The sequence below is a fragment of the Mytilus trossulus genome, chromosome 3, assembly GCF_036588685.1.
Source record: "Mytilus trossulus isolate FHL-02 chromosome 3, PNRI_Mtr1.1.1.hap1, whole genome shotgun sequence".
Lineage (NCBI taxonomy): Eukaryota > Metazoa > Mollusca > Bivalvia > Mytilida > Mytilidae > Mytilus > Mytilus trossulus.
This window is the reverse complement of record NC_086375.1, coordinates 90,473,172-90,501,147: the sequence shown is the minus strand read 5'-3', so window position 1 is coordinate 90,501,147 and position 27,976 is coordinate 90,473,172. Positions and strand designations below refer to the sequence as shown.

Sequence of the window (27,976 nt, the reverse complement as noted above, 5' to 3'; positions counted from 1 at the left end):
CATTTAGATCATATGGAGTCGATCAACCAATCAGATTGCTGCTTACAAAACATTTTGAGCAGCAGTTGACCTGAGAATATTGAGGCAAATACGACTCCAAATTTGACGATATTTTCATTAATTAGAAGTAAATTTCAAACGTGTTCATATTGAACACTTTTGAAGACTGGAATAGCTTTATTTACAGTGTGCTAGATTAGATATTTGTGATTATTAACCACAGGTATAGACATAGGTAGGATTTTTTTTTACATGAGATTTCTTTCACTTATACAGAATAACATAAATTATCTGATTTATACTTGAAATTTTTATTTACATACTGTTAATAAGTTGTATCCCAGAATGACTACTATGATTACGGCAAATGCAATGTAGTTTATGGCATTTGGTGAAAACGTTGTTGTGGTCGGTATTTAAATGGGGGACAATCTCAAAATGTGGTATGTTGAAGTCTTTGCAAAGCTCTTGTCTAACATGCTGAGTCCACAGACTTAATAATAGAAACTTGTCAATTCAGTGCTGTCTACTAGACCAGAAACATTAATGCCTACTAGTCATTCAGTGCTACTTCTCTTCTTCTGGTAAGCGGCCACTATCAACTGATTGCCTATTCTGCAACATTATGAAGCGAGTGCATGAAATATTTTTGAAATTTAATTAAAAGAATGTGTGCAATTTAATGTATATACAGGTGCAATTAAAAACATGTCATTTACATTTAATCTCAATGCGCATCTGGTGCCGGAAAATTGGAACAGTTAATGTTATTACTACCACTGGGTTGATGCCTCTGCTGGTGGACTGTTAGTACCTGAGGGTATAACCAGCCCAGTAGCCAGTACTTTGTTATATTGGCATGAAAATATGGACTATTTGTGTTATTAAAATTTGCTGTTACAAAATTTAAGAAATTATTATAAAGTAAGGAACGTATCTCCCTCATGCAAAGCTCAGATTCCTTTCATGGATTTGGCTTATACTTTTTGGACTTTTTGGATTATAGCTCTTCATCTTTTATATAAGCTTTGTATTTGAAATATTTTGGCCACAAGCATCACTGAAGAGACATGTATTGTCGAAATGCCCATCTGGTGCAGGAAAATTGGTATTGTTAATCTTATTAAATCTAATGACGGAGCTGAGCCTTGAAAGATTCAGGACTCAGGGTGCAGACAGTAAAGTTGGGCAAGGTGTTCCACTCTCTGATTGTTTTTCTAGGATAGAACAAATCCTTCTCTACAGTTGTTTTACTTGATAGTATTCTAAGTTTCTCTCTGTTGTTATTTCTGGAAGATTATTTTTATATTTGCGGAAGCTACAGATTGTTGCACTAGCAAAATTATGAATTTATGTGTACATTGTATCATAAGGGTGCTATAAACAGTTTCGTATAAAAAACTAGGGGTTATTCCCCGACTAGAAATAACCATGGAGGGAAACCCCTGTTTATTTCCTTACTTGGTGAAAAAGTATCATGTTTTTGGTATTTGATTGTAAAAATTAGTTAATTAGCTTTCAATTAAAACAGGTTGAATGATTGAAATAATTTTAAAAATTATATTAAATTTACATGTTTCAAGGGGAGACAACACTGTAAACAGACTGTTTTTTAGCAGTGAAAATTGAAAACTTATTTGCAGCCAATGTAACTCTTTTCGGAGCAGGAGACCGTACCCTGAAACAAGATTTTTTTGAAAGCAATGAAAGGCCAGGTAAAAACCTACAAAATTCATACAGTTTTGATTATGAAAAATGTGCATGGATCATGTCTTCATGGGTGTGCACATGACCTGATTTCAAGTTTTTTATGTTAAAATTATACCTTTTTTCCCCCATGTTTATTGGATGAAATTTTTATAATATATTAAAAGTACACATTCTTTTTATGTCATTATAAACTAGAGATTATTCTGATTCCAGTGATATCTAGTTTTATACAAGTATCTTTATTTATCAGTCCACCAGTACTGGTCACATATGCATGGTCCCTCAAAATATGACGTCATTGAAAAAAACTGTTGATTGCACCCATATGTTGTATGGGTTAGTTTTATGAACATCAGTGTAATAATACATGTGTAATAGATTAAAAAAAAATGATTAAAAATCTATTTGTTCAAATTAAGAACAGATGGGCTTTCCAGTGTGAAGGTTAATGAAATAGCCTTAATTCTGCATATGTATTGTTTATGTTATAATTTCCAGCATGAAATCAAATAACTAAAAGGTGATTTATGTTGCAGATAGGATGAGCAGTCAGAGTAGTGGTGAAAAACCTCCAGATGATTCTGGGAAGGCTGGTCAACCACTGAGAATTCCATCTAGTAAACCATCCCAAAGTAACGCACCATACCAGGTAAAATGCTCTTTGTTTACTGGCTCATTATCCATACTCCAGTCCCCAAAGTAAAGCACCATACCAGGTAAAATACTCTTTGTTTACTGGCTCATTATCAATACTCCAGTCCCCAAAGTAAAGCACCATAGCAGTTCAATTTTTGGAAATTTTTAGTTAGATCATGTTGGCCTGTGGATATGATTTTTACAGGCCCGTGAACAATTTTACAAGCCTGGGCTGCTATTCAGCGTGAAGACTGCCATAGCAGGTATCATTTCTTTTTTACTGGCTCATTATCCATACTCCAGTCTCCAAAGTAAAGCACAATGCCAGTTAACATCTTTTTTACTGGCTCATTATCCATACTCCAGTCCCCAAAGTAAAGCACCATGCCAGGTAACATCTTTGTTTACTGATTCATTAATTTATCCATACCAAAAGTAACTCACCATACCAATGATACCAGGTAACAAATACATTTGTATCAACTTATTGCACTTTCATTTTGGTGAACATAAAAACATTTACCTAGGAACCTAGAAATGTTGTATACAAGAGTTTTCCTTGAGTTAATATGAGTCAAAAAGAAAACTGATAACAACAAAAAGTTTAAAGCACTACATTTCATGAGTTCTTATCTTGTAAATTAGATTACAATTTTAAAAGCAGATGCAAATTTGTTTAAATGTTGAATCACTTAAGGTAATTCAGTCATTCATATATTAATTCCAAGGTTATCATGGTTATTGTATGTACATGTATTTCTATTGCAGACATTATCTAAAACACTAAACAGACCAGTTTTACAGATGCAGAATGTTGGTGGAGTTATTCCCCCTGCTCATTCAGCCCAATCTCTGCAATCTTTTTTGCCAGCAGCAGCAGGACTTCCTCAGGGTAAATTTTGTTAATTTATTTTACATGTTCATTTCTTACACAGTTAGAAATGAATAACATAGCCCATTTCTTCAAGTACAGAATCAATTACATGTTTATTTGCTTTGCAGGCTCTCGTTTAAGCATAAAGAGATGTCAATGTATGTAGCAAATCCAATACAAGTCAATACAAAGAGAACCCAATATAATTTTTGATCTGTTCAAGTTACATGTACATGTACATCATGTTTTATTTGTTTATGTATAAAGTTTTGATTTCAGATAGTTTTATAATAACATGTCTTCTGTAACTGCAGGTCTTCTGGCTGGAAATATTGATGTGAACAAACCATCACTTACTGCAAACCCTATTAACTTTTCAACTTTGACCCCAGCCTCAACAACCCCCACGACTATGATGCCCTCAACACAGATTGTAAGAGTGGCCACTCCAGGAACGTCACAGCCTAGTATTGTACAAATTAGTGCTCCAACCTCTGTCACATCAACATCACAACATGGAACAGATGGATCCATCCTAAAACCACATATCCATACAGCTTATCCATCTCATCTTCCTAGAGGTATGCCATCAATTATCAAAATTGCATAATATTCTTTTAAAAAAATCTGAATTTCCAGTCTTACCCAAATAATTAAATTCACATACTTCTGCAATCTGCATTTTTATCAGAAGTATCCACTATTGCTAAAATGCAACAAAGTTATCTAAAAATACAACATATTTTTTTATTTAACAACCAAACACACGAAAAATGGTGAACTTCCGGTTGGGATGTGCAAAATACCGAAATCTAACTAGGTGAAATCATGATTTTTTTCCCGGATTTTTACAATACAAATAAAAAATTAAATAAAAACATTTGTTGACCTACCGATCCTATTTCTTCTAAAGATGTAACTGGAACCACACGTATAGTTTTATTTGGCCTAAAGTTTTAAAATTTTAATAACTTTCTTAAACTATCCTGAATTTGTACCAATCTGGACAGAAGCTTGTTTATGTTAAAAAGCTAGTATCTTTGTTTCAATGTTTTACTACAAAAAATATTTAGGGAGATTACAGCCTTTTGTTTACATCAAAATGTGTTAAACAGTAAAACAAATATTATACAATTACTGTCTTTTGGTGAGGTAAATGTGTGGTTTTATTGACTTTTGAAAAACTGATATTCACTGAGGCCAACGGCCGAAGTGAATATCAGTTTTTCAAAAGTCAATAAAAACCACATATTTACCGAAAAAAAAGACAGTAAATGTTTTATTCCATATTCCGAGAGAAATTAATGTAAAGGAAAATATTGACCAAAACCAATTGTACATCAAACGTTTTTTACCAAAATTATACACGTAAAAGCACGCGACATTTTTCGCCGGGTGAATATCCTTTTTCGCATGTGAATATGCTTATTTATTCAAAATCCAATTCATATAGAAAAACCTACTAATAGTTTATCGATATGGAATAATACATGTTATTCAGTAAATTTATTTATTGCATAGCAATATAAAATTTCCCACAGAATGCAACCAAAAGTTAGCGTGCAATAAATTCTAATATTGCACTAGTGCAATAAATCATCAAAATTCATGACGTCATCAACGACAAAATCTAAGTTAACCAATTTTATTTTTAAATATTATATAGCTATACAATAAAAGGATTATTGCATGAATATTGGGGAATATTGTCCCTCGTAGAACATATATTGCACTCGCAAGCTCATGCAATATAAAATTCTACTCGGGACAATATTCCCCAATATTCATGCAATAACCCTATAATATCTTTTGTATTTATTATTATTCTAGGTGCCGCAGCAGCAGCCTCTGTTTTAGCAGCACCAAAGTCTAACACAGCTGTTCCAATGTTACGACCCAGTCAACATGCTGTGCCAACATCAAGTTCTGCCACAGGAATCCATGGCGCTAGAGGCTCATTGATTACTACAACTCCACTAAGGACAACTACCCCACCATTAACTAGACCAATCTCTCCCGCCATTTCAGTAGCAACTACACTTTCGGAAACCCACAGGTAAAACTAATTATTGTTTATTAGTTTACTAGTACTAAGAAAAAGATAAGGTGACGTCGCTGTGTGATGTCTACCTTGGATACAATGTGACTTCCGATACAGTCTACTCGACATTAAACACTTTACTGTGACTACACTCTTGATAAACACTTCACTATGCCTACACAATTGATAAAAGATTATTTCTTTCATATATTGACAGTTTGGTTACTAGTGCATTGTATTCAATGAATAATGTAATTCTTTTATTAGTACTGTAAATTCCGAAATTATTGCCAGGTTTTTATTATTGTGAAAAATGCAACAGAGTTGTAATCGCAATAATTTAAACTCACATTTTCAAATATTTTATATAAATTCAACAGGATTTCTCTGAAAATTGTAAAAATTAAAATTGCATTTAAGTTATAAACATGATAAATGCACACAATAATTTCTGAATTTACAGTTTTTTTTGTAATTATACGCCCGTCGTCTTTTAGACGGGGCGTATTATGGTATACCGTTGTCCGTCCGTCCGTCGTCCACACTTCGGACAATAACTCAAAAACGCTTTCACCAATTTCCATGAAACTTAAGTGAATTGTTTATATCTATTGACGTAAGCTCCCTTTCGGTTTTTTTTAATTTCAGATCTGAAGTTTTGGATTTATGGGGCTTTATTCATAAAAAAAGGGGGGATTTTCAACACTTCGGACAATAACTCAAAAAGGCTTTCACCAATGTCCATGAAACTTTGGTGAATTGTTTATATCTATTGATGTAAGCTCTGTTTCAATTTTTATAAATTTCAGATTTTAAGTTTTGGATTTATGGGGCTTTATTCATAAAAAAAGGGGAGATTTTCAACACTTCAGACAATAACTCAAAAAGGCTTTCACCAATGTCCATGAAACTTTGGTGAATTGTTTATATCTATTGATGTAAGCTCCCTTTCAATTTTTATAAATTTCAGATTTTACATTTCCGTGTTATGAATTTTTATGCTTAGAAAAGGGGGGATTTTCCAATTTTGGGACAATAACTAACACTTTCACAAAATTTTATGCCACTTTGATAAATTGTTTATATCTATTGACCTTAATAGTGCCAATTTTTTTGTGCATTTTTATTTATTTATTTATTTATTTTTTGGGGGGGGTATTTGACAGGGCTCACACTATTTCTTGTTGATCATATAAATTAATTTAAAGCATAAAAGACAAGTTAAAAGAGCAACGGGCGTATCATGCGCTAAAGCGCAGCCCTTTACTTTTATTTTTACGTACCTTTAGATCACAATGAGATGTACAGTGGGTTTATTTTTGTTGGTATCAATTTTCTTTGATGATAAAACTTGCATATTCATGGATGTTTGATATTGTAAATTTGCCAAAGTCTGTGTATAACTCTATTAAAAATTTGTAATCCATCAAACATTTAAATTTGCTGTGGGGACAATATCTTATAATATAACTCTGATACACAACAGCTTTGTAGATTGACATTTACTAGTTACTAAGAAAAAGATAAGGTGACGTCGCCGTGTGACATCTACCTTGGATACAATGTGACTTCCGATACGTTTCAGGTCCTGCGGTCTTCTCGACATTTGTGATCTACCTGCATGTATGAAAACCTCCAAAATTGGAGTCTTAACAAATGATAATGTATCTACAAAATATAGAAGATAGGAAAATTTTAAGTGAATTCTAGAAATAGTATCAATGTTCCAAAATGTTTGATTTCTTTTGTAGACAAATGAAAGCATTGCCAAGTACTACAGCTATGAACACTGCTCCCAGTATACAGATAACACTACAGACAGCAAACAGACCTGACATTACCCAGAAACAAATGATCACTCATCAGCAACCAGTTCAGAAACCAGTTCACCTGTCACATGGCATGGCATTATCATCCCCTAAAATTTTGATGTCTCAACCCTCCGTTACCCAGCATTCTGTATTGTCAAACATATCCAAAACTAACAAGTGTGAGTTTCATTGTAAATACATATTTTCAACATATGGCATTTTTCAGTTTTTAGACATGAAAAGTAAAAATTAATGTACTGTAGAAGTTCTATAAAACTTATTGATTGTTTGATTGATTGATTTATTTTAATACCACATGGTGATATTAAGCTAATCACTAATAGTAATACCTGGCAGAATAACAATATTTTGATCAGATTCAAACAATGTACTTCCTTATATAAAAAAAACGTCTATGATAATCTATATCTTAATAAAATGTTGAATCTGAATCTAAAATATTCAGTTGAATAAAATCAAAAATCCATCTGTTTTTAAAAATCCTTAGATTTTCCTACCATTTAAAATATTCAGAAGTAGCCTATATTGTACATGTAAATATGCATTCTTTTGTAATTTATGATAAACAGGAAATTTGCTGTTATAAGACAAAGGTATGATCAGTTTCTGTGGAATATGCTATGTTAAGTCATTTTTACACTGTATTTGGTTGCTGAAACGGGTTATTTTATGTGATACTTGTGGTAAGAATTTCAGAGAATTTATCCAGTATTTGCTAATCATTGCACAAGACCACAATTTTCATATATGCAAAACAAGCATCTGAAAAGGTCACTAGGAGTCAAGCAATGCATTTCAACATAACAAAGTTTTGAACCATATAAAAATGTAAAACCATCTTCCATTATAGTCCAGTTTTTACACTGCATGTTTTCTGTATATTTTAACCTCTCTATCACATTTACAATTATTAAGTCTCCCAAACAAAGTTTGGAGACTTATTGTTTTTGCTCAGTTCTTATTATTTTTATTTGTTATTGTATTTCAGCAACAGTCCCAGTATCATCTATAGCCACATTTCCAGCATCAGCAGTTACCCTTAGTAATCTGACGTCTGCTCCTATATCTTCAATAAATTCTTTAAGTGCAGCATCATCAATCATTCCAGTTGGTTAGTAGAATAGAAATATAATAATAGAGCTCAGTTTAGAGATTACTCTTTATTTGGTATTCCTATCAGGACAATAAAAACAACTTATGTTTAAAAGAAATACCAGTTTCAGTTAATTTATATAGACAACAAGATGATGCAATTCTATTCCTCTTTCTGTTATACACTTTGTTTTAACATACCGTGTTAGACCATAATGCATCTTCCTATAAGTGAAACAAAAATCAGTTTGTTCAAAACAGAAAGAATTAATTGAATGAGACGTAATGTCAAAGTATGATATTGTACTGCATCTCAATTGCACATAATTATGCTGGTTTTCAAATAGAGATGATTTAGATCTTTTACATTAACAATCATTGCCATTTTAGGGTTTGACCACCTTTAGATTTTAGCATTTTAAAATTTTGAGTATTTATTTTTAGCTAAAGTGAATCCTGTTAGGCAACAACAACCATCATCTATATCATCACATTTACCCTCACGTCCAGTGACGACAACACACGACAGAACAGAACCTTTAACACAGGTGCAATCTACTGCAATGTTCATGCCTCAACCTCATCGACCTATTACTTCAACAATGACATTGCCAGGTTCAGTCACTGGAGTTGATACAAGGTGAGAGAGGTTATTTATTTATAGGAACAGAAGATGACATTATTCTGTAAACCAACTTATTTTCACAGATACTTTAAATGCATTTGGCTCTTTCTTTTTGACTTCAATATATTTGTTTTAACTTTGTTGTTGTTTTCATTTTAGAAAAGATCCAAGTTTGACATATGTTCACATTTTATACTATTATTATTTTTCTTTGATGATATGATTAATTCCCCTAGTGTCACAATGTCTATGAGGAATAGTTACCAATAATGATACATAATTGTATACAGGCAAGGAGCAGGAATGAACTTGTCACAGTTACAGCTACAGTATATGATCTCCCCTGAATATCATCAATTAATGTACCAACAGATGGCAGCAGCTGCTGCAGCACAAGCAACAGGATTACCCATATCATCAGCTTCATCAGTCAGACCGGGTCTCAGTAAGTTTATTTTCCTTTGATTAATAAGAAGATATATGTTTAAATATAGTTATATATAAAAGATGATATGTTTCGTATAATTGCCAATGAGACAACTCTCCACAAGAACAAATGACACAGAAACTAACATCTATAGGTTACCATACAGCCTTCAACAATAAGCAAAGCCTAAATCGCATAGTCAGCTTTAAAAAGCCCAGAATTATTAAATGTTAAACAATTTAAATGAGAAAACTAACAGCTTAATTTATGAACAAAATAAAAGTAAAAAAGATGTGGTATGATTGCCAATGATACAACTCTCCACAAGAGACCAAATGAACACAGAAAATAACAACTATTGGCCTTCAAAATTTAACAATGGTCTCATAAAATAGTATACTAACAAATAATTCTTATAAAAACAAAGGTTAAGCTTAATGAATTATTTTAGTTTACTTTTTCAAGTGTCCTAAAGGAAAAACAAACAAGGGAAAAACCATCTGAGCAATTTTCACTTTGATATACTCATGCTATGTCATAAGAAAAAGTTATGTTATTGTCTCATTACCAGTATGTAGAGTTCTGCGGACAATGTTTTATTTCTTTATTTACAGTTAATCAAACACCAAACTTATCTGCCACATTACAAGCAGCAGTCCATGGTTTAGTGTCAACAACCCAGCCTCTAGTGGACCACAATACAATGTTAATGAGACAGGGACCTCTTTCTCTGTTTACTCCACATTCTGCTGGTACTTCTTATACTACATCTTCTGATGGTAAGTCCAATTGTAGTTTTTTTAATTTTTAAATTTCCAAAATAAACAATACTTATGAATTTAATAAAAAGAAACATATTCAAAATGGCTTTTAGAAAATAAAAATATTCTTGATGAAATTATGGTGAACTATTATAAAGTTTGTCTAAAACAAGGAACCTATTACAGGTTAGATAGACCAAAACAAATAATACATAGATATTAAGATTAGCTGGATAGTGAATTCAAAATTCAGGCATGTTTTAACAGTTTAATTGATTTATTGTTATGTTCTGTTGTTTTAAGTTGCAGTTAAAATCAAATTCATAGGTCAAAAATTAAATCTGATCCCTTGTCTGTCTATTCCAAAACAAAAGTAAATTTGGAGGTAAATGGGCTATCCCTCTAACTGTCTCCTGTATTACAATATTTGTGTTTTGATATTTCAGGAAATGTGATAAGGCCTACAACTCCAAAAGATTCCTCATCTGGATCTATCCCATCTACCTCTGTTGTCATGGCAACAGCATCAATACCGGTCAATGTTCCAGCTTTATCAGCAATGGCCATAGCCAGCAGTAATATTCACAGTTTAGCTACAGCGTCCAGTAATTTGTATATAAATGCAGCACAGGCTACAAATGTTCCACAGTTTCAGAGTAGTCAACCAACAAACATACCTGTAACTAATGCCAACTCTTCACCCAGACCAAGTATACTGAGGAAACGCACAAACGAAGGGTAGGCTAAAAATAAGACTGTTATCAAGGAATTGCCATTTTAAAGAAACTATTTTATATACCGTTAACATCATATTGAACAATATAGATTTTGTGAACCAAATAGAAAAGGTAATGGAAATGGGAAATGGGTCTAAATGACAATCAAAACAAAGTATATTTAGGTGGAAGAAAAAGTCTAAATGTTAGGTCTCTAACTCATTGTATTTTGATAGCTGCAAAAACAAAAAATAAAGTGTAATCTTATTTCAGTATGACAGTGGTAAAGAAACCAGTGTGTGGTTTAAATACAGTACAAGAAAAGTTACCAGACAATAACAGTCCTCGGCCTGATTCTCGGACAGACTCAGCCCCTCAATCAAATACAAGTTCTCCTAAAACACCAGCTACACCTGCAGGGTAAGTCTTCAGTCAGATTTTAAAATAGTAGATTATAATTTTGTTTTGATGACTGTTGCAGACACAACTTATTCAAAGAGATACTGTGGATTCATTTATTTTATCGGGTACCAATTTACGTCCAATAAGGAAAACTATCATAGTAGATTTTTAACTTTGTGTTTTTTCCCAACTCTGCATACAAATCTATATAAAATTTCTTATTTGTTGAACATTTAATTTGGTGGTTCATCTGTACCCTCAATATCCATGAAAATTGGTATTTAACAAATAACAATGAATCCACAGTAGTTAAGGAATTTTGTAGATCTTAAATAAACCATATATTATCTTGTTATCTTTGAAAAATGATCTAAAAAAATGCCAATATATACGAACAGATGAATCGCTTACAGCCCATACATGTCATGCATGTAGAAAGTGGAAACAGTCAAAAATTATCAGTAATACAAGATCTATAAATAAAAGCTTATATTATCTAACCCATTGGATATATACATATGTTATTAAACTAGAGGATTGGTTTATATTAGTTTTTAAGTGTTTGCCTATTATTTCAGTTTTTAGAAAGATTAGAACTTGTTCTAAATCTTTACTTAGGCACCACCCTCCCTAACAACAGGACAGGTTAGCTACTGTTACTAAATGTAGTCACACTAAAATATAGTTCCCTATGGTTCTCATGAATGTGCACATAATACACAAATAAATTGAAAAAACTGGGTATATTATTGCAGCAGTTCATTCAAGAATGTATGTAATTAAGTTGTGTTGATGTGCAGGCTTTTTTAAAAACATTTTGATTAGGTATGAGGGTATTGATTCCACTAGTATGATTGACAACTGTCATTATCACTAAACAATCAGAGACAAGGTGGACCTTTAATTACAATGCCCCACCTCCTAAACTGCCAATCAAATTGACCACATTACCTATCAACCTCAGTCTTACATAATTTTACAGACCACTCCAATATGCATCTAATTCTTAATACACAAGCATTTGACCTCATAATTGAATATACAATTGTGTATATTAGATGTTTGCTATTTATAAGGATGATAGCTAGATTTATTTATTGCCAATTACTTTTGATCTACATTACATAAAGTGATTCTGTAAATTATATCTGAAAGATAAATGATTAATGGATTAACAAGATCTTACAAAAATGAAATATGAATATAAATATGAATATATAAAAGGTATTCAAGTATGGCCTATGTTTTACTTGATAAATTCCCAATAATCATCTGTAATTAATCAACAATTTTTTTTATCAGGAATTGGCTTGAAACAGTTTTAAAATTTATAAACTTTAATTATATAAAACCTTTGTTTATTAGTTTATTTCCCATCAAACATTGTGTCTATTTTAGTCATTTAAATTTTTACTAAAAGTAAATATATATTTTTGCAATCAAGAAAGAATCCACATTTCAATAAAATCGGTTTTTTTAATTGGTTTATGTTGAAAAATAAAATTGAAAATGCCCTGTGTTTGAAAATACTTTAAAATTTGATCAAAAGGCACTCTAAAACTTTTAATTTTCAATGCCATATCACTCTCTTTCAACGAACAAAATGCCCCAAAACAACATTTTTAGATTATATTTGTTCAATGGCACTTTAAAGCTTTTAGCTGTTGGTCTAAATTTATGTCTTTAATACAAGGATATAGTTGACAACATTTACTAGAAGAATTTTTGCATTTTTTTGGTTTTTTTTAAACATGTTCTGAATCAGCAACATAATTAGATATAAACTGCAGTTTAAATAAAATTGTGCAAATTTAGAGACTCATATTATTTAATTTGAGCTCATTTTATCCTCACACTGGAAAAGCAAGTTTCCTTCTAAAGACCTGCTGTAATGCATTTTTCAGCAATAGTGCTTTATAAATGTTCATTTCCCCCCACCATACCTTAATATGAAATAATTCAAACTATTCTTCTAATCTTCCCATGAGTGATATCCATCACTTTGATTTGTTGAGCCTGCAACTTTTGTTGCAGAAAGCTCGACATAGGGATAGTGATCTGGTGGCGGTGTTAGCTAACTTCTTAAAAGCTTTTTATCAAGGAAGGTGGAAGACCTGGATGCTTAATACTTTGTATATGGATGCCTCATGTTTTGAGATTTCGGTCAGTCACATGTCTAATGACCTTGACCTCATTTTCATGGTTCAGTGTTAAAATTTTTGGTAATGTTAAATTCTCTCTTAATATAAGTAATAGGATCACTATATTTGGTATGTTCATACCTTGCAAGGTCCTCAACCTCGACCTTATTTCATGGATCAGTAAATAAAGTTAAAATTTGGTGGTCAAGTCCATATCTCAGATACTTTAAGCAATAGGTCTAATATATTCGGTGTATGGAAGGACTGTAAGGTGGACATGTCCAACTGGCAGGTGTCATTTGACCATGACCTCATTTTCATGGTTCAGTGGTTATAGTTTAAGTTTTTGTGTTTTGATCTGTTTTTCTTATACTGTATGCAATAGGTTTTCTTTATTTTTTGTGTATGGAATGATTGAAAGGTGTACATGTCTAGTTGGCAGGTTTTATATGACCTTGACCTCATTTTCACAGTTCATTGCTCAGTGTTAAGTTTTTGTGTTTTGGTCTGTTTTTTTAAAACTATACTATAGGTCAACTATATTTGTTGTATGTAAGAATTGTTAGCTGTACATGCCTGCCTTGCATGGTTCGTCTGACCATGACCTCATTTTCATGGTTCATTGATCAATGTTTAGTTTTTCTTGGTTAATGTTAAGTTTATTTGACAGTTGTAAAAAAAAATATAATTAGGACTATCATATCAATGATTAGTAGTAAAGAAGGGGAGAGATTTCATCATGTGCAATCTTGTGATAAGTTAGGTATTCAGACTCTTTTGAATCATGGTCCATATCTGTCTGTAATATAAATTGAGATATGAAAAGGAAATGAAAAATACCACTATTCAAGTTCCGGTTATTCTTATTTTTCAGTGAAAGCCAGTCTTCAACAGATACAGCTTTATCTAGTGAAGCAACCACACCTACCCAGAATGCATTATCTGATTTACGAATAAAACAAGAACCACCAGATACAATAGAAAATGGTAAACTTAAAAAGATTAAAAGATATGTTTAGTAAAGATTTTTATTAAATTGAATTTATCCTACATGAAATGGAATTATCACAACCCTTATTGGATTTTTTTTTGTGATTTGGGCAAAAATTAAAGAAGATAGGAAGACACTAAACAGAAAATAATTATCAGCAATATAAGATCAACGAAAAAGAGATTATTGTCATTAATTCTATTCTAGTCCACAATGTTGGAGAGTTTATATTGTTGAAGATTCACATAGACCTAGGTGAATGACAGTTCTTCTTTATTTAAAGATGAAAGAAGATGTGGTATGAGTGCCAATTAGACATCACTCCATCCAAGTCACAACTTGTATAAGTATACCATTATATAAATGGATGGAAAACAAATTAAAACACCCTGGCCTTCTTTATGTTTTATTTTTTTTCAAAAATACAAAGTAATTTCTTACATTAACTTTATTAAATTACTGCCTTCCATACAGGGTTGTAGTATTGCATTATCTCTCATTCATAAGATTATTTTTCAGGTTTTCCAAATAGCTCTTCATTACCAAATAGTACAGAAACTTCACCTAGAAAGAAACCTAGAAAACAACTTTTGTAAGTAACTTAATATTACAATTCAATTAAAAATTCAAAAAGACAACTTTTTTTTTTGCATTGTTTTTTAAGAGAAAACATTTTTCAAGGTTCAATGAGATAAAATTATGTAACCTAAAATTTGATTTAAAATTTTAAAAACCAGTAATGATAGGACTAAAATTACAAAAAACTGTTATTTTTTAAACAAATTTTTAATTCCCTGTAATATTACAGAATATCCCTTTGAAGCCTTTAATAGTAACCAGGACACTCTCAAAGCATTGTAAAGGAGTAGGTTCAATAAGTCCCTAAATAAGCCCTAGTTCTAACTAATTTCAAATTAGGATGTATTGGCCAATATCAAAATGATTCATAGCTTATACAATGACTAGATAGGAAATATGTCTTTTTTGTTGAAAATTTACATTCTTGATTTCTATTCAGGAAGTTCAAAAATAGTTCTATTTAACTTTCTCATATGCCTTTACATTAAATTGAATATTTTATTCTTCAAACATTGAACTTAATAATAGGGTCCTTAGTGAACTTAGTGATCTCTTGTTATCAAAATCAATGGTTTACTGGGATGTTATTTTAGCCAATTTATATTCTTCCTCTTTGAAGATTTAAGCATATCATTACATTTCATATTCTTTCTATGTAAATAGACATGTGAATGAAGAATTAAAAGACAGTTCAACATCAGAAGATGATGACTTTGAGGAAGATAAAATAGACATAAGAGAGGAAGATTTAGAATTCAGAGATGGTAACTATCATTGTATTTTAAACAGTTTTTGTCTTCAATAAAAAAACTTCCTTTACACCAACTTATAATGAATCGACATATTTTTATTTTTCATGGAAATGTAACAGACAGAAAGAAAACATGTAAAATAGTTTTAACTAAAAAAACAGACCGTTGATTGATTATTGTGAGCTTTATGTCTAGAGGCAAGAATTTTATGCATGTTCTGCAGAAGTCTATAATAAATTTAAAAAAAAGCTTTTGCAAGGAAGGGGTCAACTGTAATGAAAGGAGGCTGTTTGCACTGCTTCTAGTAAATTATTAAGGGACAGACATTTATCCTTGCAACAGACTGGGCACCTATAAACCCTTCAGACAGGTTTTCTTTCACATGCAGAGAGTGGGGCAAACAACATACAAATATCTCAATGTGTAGTAACAGGAAATGTATTTCAATTTTAAAAGTTCAAGTTTCAGCAATAAATTGAAAAATATTGATGTCAGCCTAGAACTTTGATGTTGATCCAACACCAATATGATTCAAAAATTGTAATCGCAATTTAAAATTAGGAAATGTACAGTAGCATGATTGCCAATTGGACACCTATCCACCATAGACTAAATGATGCAGATGTTAGAACCTCTATGTCGACTTACAGCCTTCAACAATGAGCAAAGCCCATACTGCATAGCAAGCTATAAAAAGGCTGTGGTATGAAAAAATGTGCAACAATTCTAATGAGAAATCCAAAGGCTTGAATTGGTCTAAAAATCTTTATAAAATTAAGATTTATCATTTAAGTTTTTATTTGGATTTTTTTTCAGAATATGTGGATGATGAAGGTGTCCGGTGGACGTTGGAAAAAAATAGACCAAATATTTCTTTATTGAACTTTTATAATTTTACATGGAAGTCTCGGAATAATCATTTCCAAAGATATACTGATGTTAAACCAAAAGGTAAATTTTAGTCATTATATGAATAAATAACAATCCAAGAGAACAAGAGAGAAACAGTAGATTAGCATAGATAAATGTCAGTGAAATGTAGGGATTAGTTATTGTGATAATAATTCACCTAGATATTTCCTTAGTGGTTATACATTTAATATTAGACATATGAATATCAATTATTTTACCAGCAATTTGGATAGGAATGTTATCTTAATTTTACCCAAACTAACAGTGATCAAATTGTTCAATTGCCAGGAAATTAACTAAAATATGCAACAATTTAAACATGTAAAATTATTACAAACTAATATTGGTTGACAAGAAAAACATGATTATTAGCCCTTACGATCTACTAGGCATAATATTAAATCATGAAAACACATATTCTATAGCAAATCCATAACAAATTTAATATATTGTGAAGTACTTCTGTATTTTAGTGATATTAGTATGCTTTTCAAATCCAATGAAACTATGGTTCAATTAATATAGATGATAGACATCGTAGTCAATTCAATTTGTCGATAATGACTTCTCTAACTTTGTTTTTGCAGAAGTAAATCATAATAATAAGTGAAATTTGTTTTATCTTTTTCAGATGAAAGGCGACCTACTGTAAATGAGCTATCAAATCAAAGAGCGGTGACACAAAAGGCCAGTGGATGGAAGTTATATCATATGGCTGCACAGATGGAAGATCTGGTAAACATAGTTTTCGAAAGATTGGAACAATTGTTTCTATGTCATTGGTTCTAAAAAACAAGATAATATACAAAAAATATGAAGTTGGCAATCTTATTTTATTTGATTTAAACAATTGATTTGTTCCAATAGCAAAAGAATGAACAATACCATTCCATCTAATGTAGAATTATTTATCACATGGTCATCAATACTCCTAAGAATAGCATGTGGGCTTCACTGAAGATGATAATTGATTTGTGTTCCATCAGCAGAAGCAAGGACTATTAATATTACTAATTTGTCTTTAAACTTGATAACCCAGTTTAGAAACACAGCTCCAACCACTTGAATTAATGTTAAGATTGCTTGGGCAGAAGTTGATCTCAGCAATAGGAAAACACAGAAAAATACCAAACTTTGCTAAATATGTACCGGGTGCATGAATTTCTCACTACATTGAAGACCTGTTGGTGACCTTCTGCTGTTGTTTTTTATTTGGTCGGGTTGTTGTCTCTTTGACACATTCCCCATTTCCATTCTCAATTTAATTCACTCTTGCACAAATTAAAACAAAACCAGATTTTATGAAATTTCAGTTCTAAAACTTATGACAGTAATGCAATCTTATTTACATCTTTAAGAATTCCTCATTTTCAGACAGGACTAGAAAAAACATTACATCAGAAAGTGCTGTCACTGCAAGAGTCAATAGCTCCACAACCAGTCCGACAACATGCTCCAGAGGATGACTCAGGACTCTTACACGAATTAACTCAGGTGAGACAAAAGACTCAAATTTCATTCAAAATTTACAGAAATAATCTTTTGATATATTTGTGCTTTATACCTGAAAAATCTTTTAAGTTATTCATTCATTTCATCTTAATAAACTAGAATGAAACACTTCTGACAATTGACATTTAATATTATATAAAGCAGTTTTAAAACAAAGTTTGTCATTATAGCTTACTTATTGCTTAGTGTAATCAAACTTAAGTATTTCCTCTTTTTTTCAGGCAAACTTGCAGAGAAGCAAATTAATAGCGGATCAGTTAGACGAAGCAAAGACTTCAATGTTAAAAGTGCTGGACCATAAAACCAAAATATTTGAGATTATAAACAAACATATGAGTAAACGACCAATCAAAAAGAAAGAGAGATCATAGCAATAGTCTTGTGTTTTTATATTAGATATACACATTGTGTTCATATGTTGTTAGTTGAGAGAATGATGGAAAGCAGATAACAGTTTGAATCTTTTACAACATTTTAAATTGATGGAAGAATAATTACAGAATGAAATACATTTATTAGATCTATAGCTTATATGATCTTCTATCATGTAAACCTGTTATTGCATCAGAACTAATCATGTCATGAGAGATAAATATGTGCATTCAATAAAGAAGGAGATATTGTACAGGGTCACATTATAGTAATGTGCTGACATTTGTTTGTATCATGTGACAGAAGCAATGTCACATGATAGTAATGTGACAACATTTGTTTGTATCATGTGACAGAAGCAATGTAACATGATAGTAATGTGACAACATTTGTTTGTATCATGTGACAGAAGCAATGTAACATGATAGTTATGTGATGACATTTGTTTGTATCATGTGACAGGTTTACAATCTTCCAGTCTCTTGATGCCATATACTTTTATTTGTTTGTTGATGTTTTTATTAAGTGCAACATCAGTGCTATTATAGATGACCGGTGTTAAGGGATTAAATGGCAATGTTTACGAGCTGAATCTAACACAAGAATTGTGAAAGTAAATATCATTCAGTTTTCTCGGTATATTGCTAGACCTAATAATACAATGATAAGCTTGAACTCACAAGTTACAATAAACATTCTTTACAGTGCAGTATGATATCACAGTAACCAATCATATACAAGCAAGGGTAGTATTTAGTTTGACAGAACTATATTGTTAATGAATATGTATCTTTACCATTTCATAATTAAAACTTATTAGTCACCAGATCTTAATGAAGAAAGCAATGTCATTGAAAACATCAAATCAATTTATGAATGCTTTTCATTTTACACCACTAATTACAGCTTTTTTTAATTCATCCAGAGCATTTGGTAACTAAATAACATGAAATTGTATTGTCTGATGACATTGTATTGATACTAGGTTAGCATGTATAGATGGTTATTTTTATATGCATTATGTTGCAATTGTTATCTGATGATAATTAGATAAAGAACAATGAAATTTTACAATCTTTGTTATTGTTTTACATCTTTAAACACCAAATGTTTTCCAGCTATGGTCATTGTCTTATCTGCTTGTTGATGACCAGAGAACATTTGCAATTTCAGTTATAATTTGGGGATATGCATCTCTTCTCATTTTAAACTTGAATGTGGTCATTTGATTCTTGCATCACTTCTGTTTTTCTTGGCAATTCTTTAAAGCTGAGTCACAGAATTTAATAAAGCTTGCACATTTTGCGCCTTCTATTTTCGCTAAATTGTCATTAAGGGGGCTCCTGGGTATAAATGATTTTTTTTTTCTAATATAGGATTTCGCTATATTTTTTCATAAATGAACTTTATCATATACTTAAAAGAAAAATGAAATAAAAAAATGGGGTCACCGTTCATTTAAGCTAAAATCTGCCTCTGGAAGAAGCATACATTTTTGTTAATGTCCTTTTTTTCTGTTGAACTAATAGGAGAAAAAGAGGAAATAAAAAAATAAAAAAATAACCTAATATAAGAAATCTCTTAAATTTTACAATTTTTTAATTAATGTACAGCTTATTTGAAAACAATATTAAAAAATATAGGTCCCCGATGAGTTAAAAAAGATATTTCAAATTTAAGGCCAAAAAATGGCATTTTTGCACCTAAGGGAGATAATTTGGAGCTTTTTCAATTTTTAAAGTCATCTGGGGCCAAACCAAATCATTTTTTGGGGTTGCTTTTAGTACCATATCATAAAGTAACAACTAACAGTGTAATAAATAAAATTTGTAATGAAAAAATAAAGGTTTAATTTTTTGCTAAAATTTTTGTACCCACGAGCCACCTTAAGTCAAACTCAGCTTAAAAAATAATGAATGTCATCTGGACCAACATTTAATTTTTATTATACCTACGGAGGAGCATTATGTTTTCTAGTCTGTGGGTCCATTCCTTCGTCCATCCCGCTTCAGGTTAAAGTTTTTGGTCAAGGTAGTTTTTGATGAAGTTGAAGTCCGTGTACTTTGGACACATTCTTGTTGATCTTTGTAAGACAAGGAAAGATAAGGGACATATAGACACAGTCAAAGATTAGGGACATATAGACACAGGCAAAGATTAGGGACATATAGACACAGGCAAAGATAAGGGACATATAGACACAGGCAAAGATTAGGGACATATAGACACAGTCAAAGATAAGGGACATATAGACACAGGCAAAGATAAGGGACATATAGACACAGGCAAATATAAGGGACATATAGACACAGGCAAAGATTAGGGACATATAGACACAGGCAAAGATAAGGGACATATAGACACAGGCAAAGATAAGGGACATATAGACACAGGCAAAGATAAGGGACATATAGACACAGGCAAAGATAAGGGACATATAGACACAGGCAAAGATAAGGGACATATAGACACAGGCAAAGATTAGGGACATATAGACACAGTCAAAGATAAGGGACATATAGACACAGGCAAAGATAAGGGACATATAGACACAGGCAAAGATAAGGGACATATAGACACAGTCAAAGATTAGGGACATATAGACACAGGCAAAGATAAGGGACATATAGACACAGGCATAGATCAGGAACATATAGACACAGGCAACGATAAGGGACATTTAGACAGGCAAAGATAAGGGACATATAGACACAGGCAAATATAAGGGACATATAGACACAGTCAAAGATGAGGGACATATAGACACAGTCAAAGATGAGGGACATATAGACACAGGCAAAGATAAGGGACATATAGACACGGGCAAAGATAAGGGACATATAGACACAGGCATAGATCAGGAACATATAGACACAGTCAAAGATGAGGGACATTTAGACACAGTCAAAGATGAGGGACATATAGACACAGGCAAATATAAGGGACATATAGACACAGGCAAATATAAGGGACATATAGACACAGGCAAATATAAGGGACATATAGACACAGGCAAATATAAGGGACATTTAGACAGGTAAATATAAGGGACATATAGACACAGGCAAATATTAGGGACATTTAGACAGGCAAAGATAAGGGACATATAGACACAGTCAAAGATAAGGGACATATAGACACAGGCAAATATAAGGGACATATAGACACAGGCAAAGATAAGGGACATATAGACACAGTCAAAGATGAGGGACATATAGACACAGGCAAATATAAGGGACATATAGAAACAGGCAAAGATAAGGGACATATAGACACAGTCAAAGATGAGGGACATTTAGACACAGTCAAAGATGAGGGACATATAGACACAGGCAAATATAAGGGACATATAGACACAGTCAAAGATGAGGGACATATAGACACAGTCAAAGATGAGGGACATATAGACACAGTCAAAGATGAGGGACATATAGACACAGGCAAATATAAGGGACATATAGAAACAGGCAAAGATAAGGGACATTTAGACAGGCAAAGATAAGGGACATATAGACACAGGCAAAGATAAGGGACATATAGACACAGGCAAAGATGAGGGACATATAGACACAGGCAAATATAAGGGACATATAGAAACAGGCAAAGATAAGGGACATTTAGACAGGCAAAGATGAGGGACATATAGACACAGGCAAATATAAGGGACATATAGACACAGTCAAAGATGAGGGACATATAGACACAGTCAAAGATGAGGGACATATAGACACAGTCAAAGATGAGGGACATATAGACACAGGCAAATATAAGGGACATATAGAAACAGGCAAAGATAAGGGACATTTAGACAGGCAAAGATAAGGGACATATAGACACAGGCATAGATCAGGAACATATAGACACAGTCAAAGATGAGGGACATTTAGACACAGTCAAAGATGAGGGACATATAGACACAGGCAAATATAAGGGACATATAGACACAGGCAAATATAAGGGACATATAGACACAGGCATAGATAAGGGACATATAGACACAGGCAAATATAAGGGACATTTAGACAGGTAAATATAAGGGACATATAGACACAGGCAAATATTAGGGACATTTAGACAGGCAAAGATAAGGGACATATAGACACAGTCAAAGATAAGGGACATATAGACACAGGCAAATATAAGGGACATATAGACACAGTCAAAGATGAGGGACATATAGACACAGTCAAAGATGAGGGACATATAGACACAGTCAAAGATGAGGGACATTTAGACACAGTCAAAGATGAGGGACATATAGACACAGGCAAATATAAGGGACATATAGACACAGTCAAAGATGAGGGACATATAGACACAGTCAAAGATGAGGGACATATAGACACAGTCAAAGATGAGGGACATATAGACACAGGCAAATATAAGGGACATATAGAAACAGGCAAAGATAAGGGACATTTAGACAGGCAAAGATAAGGGACATATAGACACAGGCAAAGATAAGGGACATATAGACACAGGCAAAGATGAGGGACATATAGACACAGGCAAAGATAAGGGACATATAGACACAGTCAAAGATAAGGGACATATAGACACAGGCAAAGATAAGGGACATATAGACACAGTCAAAGATAAGGGACATATAGACACAGTCAAAGATGAGGGACATATAGACACAGGCAAATATAAGGGACATATAGAAACAGGCAAAGATAAGGGACATATAGACACAGGCAAAGATAAGGGACATTTAGACAGGCAAAGATAAGGGACATATAGACACAGGCAAAGATAAGGGACATATAGACACAGGCATAGATCAGGAACATATAGACACAGGCAAAGATAAGGGACATATAGACACAGGCATAGATCAGGAACATATAGACACAGGCAACGATAAGGGACATTTAGACAGGCAAAGATAAGGGACATATAGACACAGGCAAATATAAGGGACATATAGACACAGTCAAAGATGAGGGACATATAGACACAGTCAAAGATGAAGGACATATAGACACAGGCAAAGATAAGGGACATATAGACACGGGCAAATGTAAGGGACATTTAGACAGGCAAAGATAAGGGACATATAGACACAGGCAAATATAAGGGACATATAGACACAGTCAAAGATGAGGGACATATAGACACAGTCAAAGATGAGGGACATTTAGACACAGTCAAAGATGAGGGACATATAGACACAGGCAAATATAAGGGACATATAGACACAGTCAAAGATGAGGGACATATAGACACAGTCAAAGATGAGGGACATATAGACACAGTCAAAGATGAGGGACATTTAGACACAGTCAAAGATGAGGGACATATAGACACAGGCAAATATAAGGGACATATAGACACAGTCAAAGATGAGGGACATATAGACACAGTCAAAGATGAGGGACATATAGACACAGTCAAAGATGAGGGACATATAGACACAGGCAAATATAAGGGACATATAGAAACAGGCAAAGATAAGGGACATTTAGACAGGCAAAGATAAGGGACATATAGACACAGGCAAAGATAAGGGACATATAGACACAGGCAAAGATGAGGGACATATAGACACAGGCAAAGATAAGGGACATATAGACACAGTCAAAGATAAGGGACATATAGACACAGGCAAAGATAAGGGACATATAGACACAGTCAAAGATAAGGGACATATAGACACAGTCAAAGATGAGGGACATATAGACACAGGCAAATATAAGGGACATATAGAAACAGGCAAAGATAAGGGACATATAGACACAGGCAAAGATAAGGGACATTTAGACAGGCAAAGATAAGGGACATATAGACACAGGCAAAGATAAGGGACATATAGACACAGGCATAGATCAGGAACATATAGACACAGGCAAAGATAAGGCACATATAGACACAGTCAAAGATTAGGGACATATAGAAACAGGCAAAGATAAGGGACATATAGACACAGGCAAATATAAGGGACATTTAGACAGGTAAATATAAGGGACATATAGACACAGGCAAATATAAGGGACATTTAGACAGGCAAATATAAGGGACATATAGACACAGGCAAAGATTAGGGACATATAGAAACAGGCAAAGATAAGGGACATATAGACACAGGCAAATATAAGGGACATTTAGACAGGCAAATATAAGGGACATATAGACACAGGCAAATATAAGGGACATTTAGACAGGCAAATATAAGGGACATATAGACACAGGCAAAGATTAGGGACATATAGAAACAGGCAAAGATAAGGGACATATAGACACAGGCAAATATAAGGGACATTTAGACAGGCAAATATAAGGGACATATAGACCCAGGCAAATATAAGATATAATTACGATACTGTTGTCAAGTCATTAAAGATTGCATATTTTGGCGTTAATATTGAGTCACTGATAAGGTCTTTGCGTCGGAACTAAAGACATTTATTCTAAAAACAGTTGTTGGCATGACACGGGTTATGTTCTTCTCATATATGTTATGATGGTATGATACTAAACCCCTAAAGGGAAGGATTGTGCCTGATGTTCATATGATGAAATCATAATCTTTCAGTCAGTTTAATTGAAGTCTGGAGCTGGCATGTCAGTTAACTGCTAGTAGTCTGTTGTTATTTATGTATTATTGTCATTTTGTTTATTTTCTTTAGTTACATCTTCTAACATCAGATTCGGACTTCTCTTGAACTGAATTTTAATGTGCGTATTGTTATGCGTTTATTTTTCTACATTGGTTAGAGGTATAGGGGGAGGGTTTAGATCTCACAAACTTGTTAACCCCGCCCAATTTTTGCGCCTGTCCCAAGTCAGGAGCCTCTGGCCTTTGTTAGTCTTGTATTATTTTTATATAAGTTTCTTGTGTACAATTTGGAAATTAGTATGGCGTTCATTATCACTGAACTAGTATATATTTGTTTAGGGGCCAGCTGAAGGACGCCTCCAGGTGTGGGAATTTCTCGCTACATTGAAGACCTGTTGGTGACCTTCTGCTGTTGTTTTTTATTTGGTCGGGTTGTTGTCTCTTTGACACATTCCCCATTTCCATTCTCAATTTTATAAGGGACATATAGACACAGGCAAAGATAAGGGACATATATACACAGGCAAAGATAAGGGACATTTAGACAGGCAAATATAAGGGACATATAAACACAGGCAAAGATAAGGGACATTTAGACACAGGCAAAGATAAGGGACATATAGACACAGTCAAAGATTAGGGACATATAGAAACAGGCAAAGATAAGGGACATATAGACACAGGCATAGATCAGGAACATATAGACACAGGCAACGATAAGGGACATATAGACACAGTCAAAGATAAGGGACATATAGAAACAGGCAAAGATAAGGGACATATAAACACAGGCAAAGATAAGGGACATTTAGACACAGGCAAAGATAAGGGACATATAGACACAGGCAAAGATTAGGGACATATAGAAACAGGCAAAGATAAGGGACATATAGACACAGGCAACGATAAGGGACATATAGACACAGTCAAAGATAAGGGACATATAGAAACAGGCAAAGATAAGGGACATTTAGACACAGGCAAAGATAAGGGACATATAGACACAGTCAAAGATTAGGGACATATAGAAACAGGCAAAGATAAGGGACATATAGACACAGGCATAGATCAGGAACATATAGACACAGGCAAATATAAGGGACATATAGAAACAGGCAAAGATAAGGGACATATAGACACAGGCATAGATCAGGAACATATAGACACAGGCAAAGATTAGGGACATATAGAAACAGGCAAAGATAAGGGACATATAGAAACAGGCAAAGATAAGGGACATATAGACACAGGCAAATATAAGGGACAGACAGACACAGGTAAAGATGAGGGACATTTAGACAGGCAAATATAAGGGACATATAGACACAGGCAAATATAAGGGACAGACAGACACAGGCAAATATAAGGGACATTTAGACAGGCAAATATAAGGGACATTTAGACAGGCAAATATAAGGGACATTTAGACAGGCAAATATTAGGGACATATAGACACAGGCAAATTTAAGGGACATTTAGACAGGCAAATATAAGGGACATATAGACACAGTCAAAGATAAGGGACATATAAACACAGGCAAAGATAAGGGACATTTAGACACAGGCAAAGATAAGGGACATATAGACACAGGCAAAGATTAGGGACATATAGAAACAGGCAAAGATAAGGGACATATAGACACAGGCAAATATAAGGGACAGACAGACACAGGTAAAGATGAGGGACATTTAGACAGGCAAATATAAGGGACATATAGACACAGGCAAATATAAGGGACAGACAGACACAGGCAAATATAAGGGACATTTAGACAGGCAAATATAAGGGACATTTAGACAGGCAAATATAAGGGACATTTAGACAGGCAAATATTAGGGACATATAGACACAGGCAAATTTAAGGGACATTTAGACAGGCAAATATAAGGGACATTTAGACAGGCAAATATAAGGGACATTTAGACAGGCAAATATAAGGGACATTTAGACAGGCAAATATAAGGGACATATAGACAGGCAAAGATAAGGGACAGATAGACATGGGCAAAGATAAGGGACAGACAGACACAGGTAAATATAAGGGACATATAGACACAGGCAAAGATAAGGGACAGACAAACACAGGTAAAGTTAAGGGACACAGACACAGGCAAAGTTAAGGAACACAGACACAGGCAAAGTTAAGGGACACAGACACAGGCAAAGGTAAGTGACAGATAGACATGGGCAAAGATAAGGGACATATAGACATGGACAAAGATAAGGGACATATAGACACAGTAGGAATGGATTTGAGGAACATAACGATGAGAAAGATGAATTCAAATACTGTAGTGAACAAAAGGTCAACTATTGTTGTAAATCTTAGTATAAGTTTCTGATTTGGCATGTATTTTTGATTGTCCCACCTGGGATGAAAATTGTAGAATGCAATACATAGGAATTTCAATCTGGCAGAGATGGCATCAACCATTGTTAAAAGCTTTATATTTCAAAAGACCTAGATGCTTTATATCTTGTATACAGATGCCTAATGTTATGATCTTTCTGTCCGTTATATGTCGTTTATCCATGACCTCATTTTCACAATTTTTGTTTGTCATGAATTTCTCACTATGATCAATAGGATAACTATATCTGGTATATTATTGCTAACTTGGAAGATCTATATGTTCATCAGATAGGGTTCACTAGACCTTGACTTCATATCATGGGTCAGTGATTAAGGTTAAGTTTACACAGACTATAGTTATAAGAAGATTTGGAATGAGAGCCAATGAGACATCTCTCCATCCAAGTGACAATTTGTAAAAAAGTAAACCATTAAAGGTCAAAGTACTGCCTTCAACACAGAGCCTTGGCTCAAACCAAACAGCAAGCTATAAAGAGCCCCCAAAATGACATGTGTAAAACTTTTCAAACAAGAAAACCAACAGTCTAAGGTATATGAAAAATTAAAAACTAGAAACACTTATGAACCACATAAACAAACCACATTCACTGAACAGCTTCACGACTTAGGACCGGTGCAAACAAATGCAGTGGGCTTGAATGTTTTAACAGGTGCCAACCTTCACCCT

The 27,976-nt window shown here is 33.3% G+C and overlaps 2 protein-coding genes across 5 annotated transcripts; both read left to right on the top strand.

The window, feature by feature from the left end:
* Positions 1-26: 26 nt before the first annotated feature.
* LOC134712809 (histone deacetylase complex subunit SAP130-A-like) lies at positions 27-19,449 on the top strand. 4 transcript variants are annotated; one of them, XM_063574701.1, is made up of 19 exons: positions 27-235; positions 2,247-2,359; positions 3,115-3,238; positions 3,535-3,801; positions 5,051-5,276; positions 7,013-7,251; positions 8,082-8,204; positions 8,630-8,825; positions 9,101-9,255; positions 9,852-10,016; positions 10,445-10,736; positions 10,988-11,134; positions 14,132-14,244; positions 14,768-14,840; positions 15,491-15,591; positions 16,396-16,530; positions 17,123-17,226; positions 17,866-17,985; positions 18,225-19,449. In XM_063574701.1, the coding sequence occupies exons 2-19, from the start codon at positions 2,252-2,254 to the stop codon at positions 18,372-18,374; spliced, it is 2,838 nt and encodes a 945-aa protein (XP_063430771.1). In that variant the 5' UTR covers positions 27-235; positions 2,247-2,251; the 3' UTR covers positions 18,375-19,449. The 4 variants fall into 4 exon arrangements, with proteins under 4 accessions (XP_063430771.1, XP_063430774.1, XP_063430772.1 ...); XM_063574704.1 differs by having other exon boundaries at positions 32-223; positions 2,251-2,359; XM_063574702.1 differs by having other exon boundaries at positions 32-223.
* Positions 19,450-20,291: 842 nt separating this feature from the next.
* On the top strand, positions 20,292-24,152 carry LOC134711140 (uncharacterized). Its single transcript, XM_063571583.1, has 7 exons — positions 20,292-20,355; positions 21,064-21,306; positions 21,465-21,815; positions 22,454-22,750; positions 22,803-23,072; positions 23,418-23,795; positions 23,848-24,152. Exons 1-7 carry the CDS (start codon positions 20,292-20,294, stop codon positions 24,150-24,152), a joined length of 1,908 nt encoding a protein of 635 aa, XP_063427653.1.
* The last annotated feature ends 3,824 nt before the right edge of the window (positions 24,153-27,976 follow it).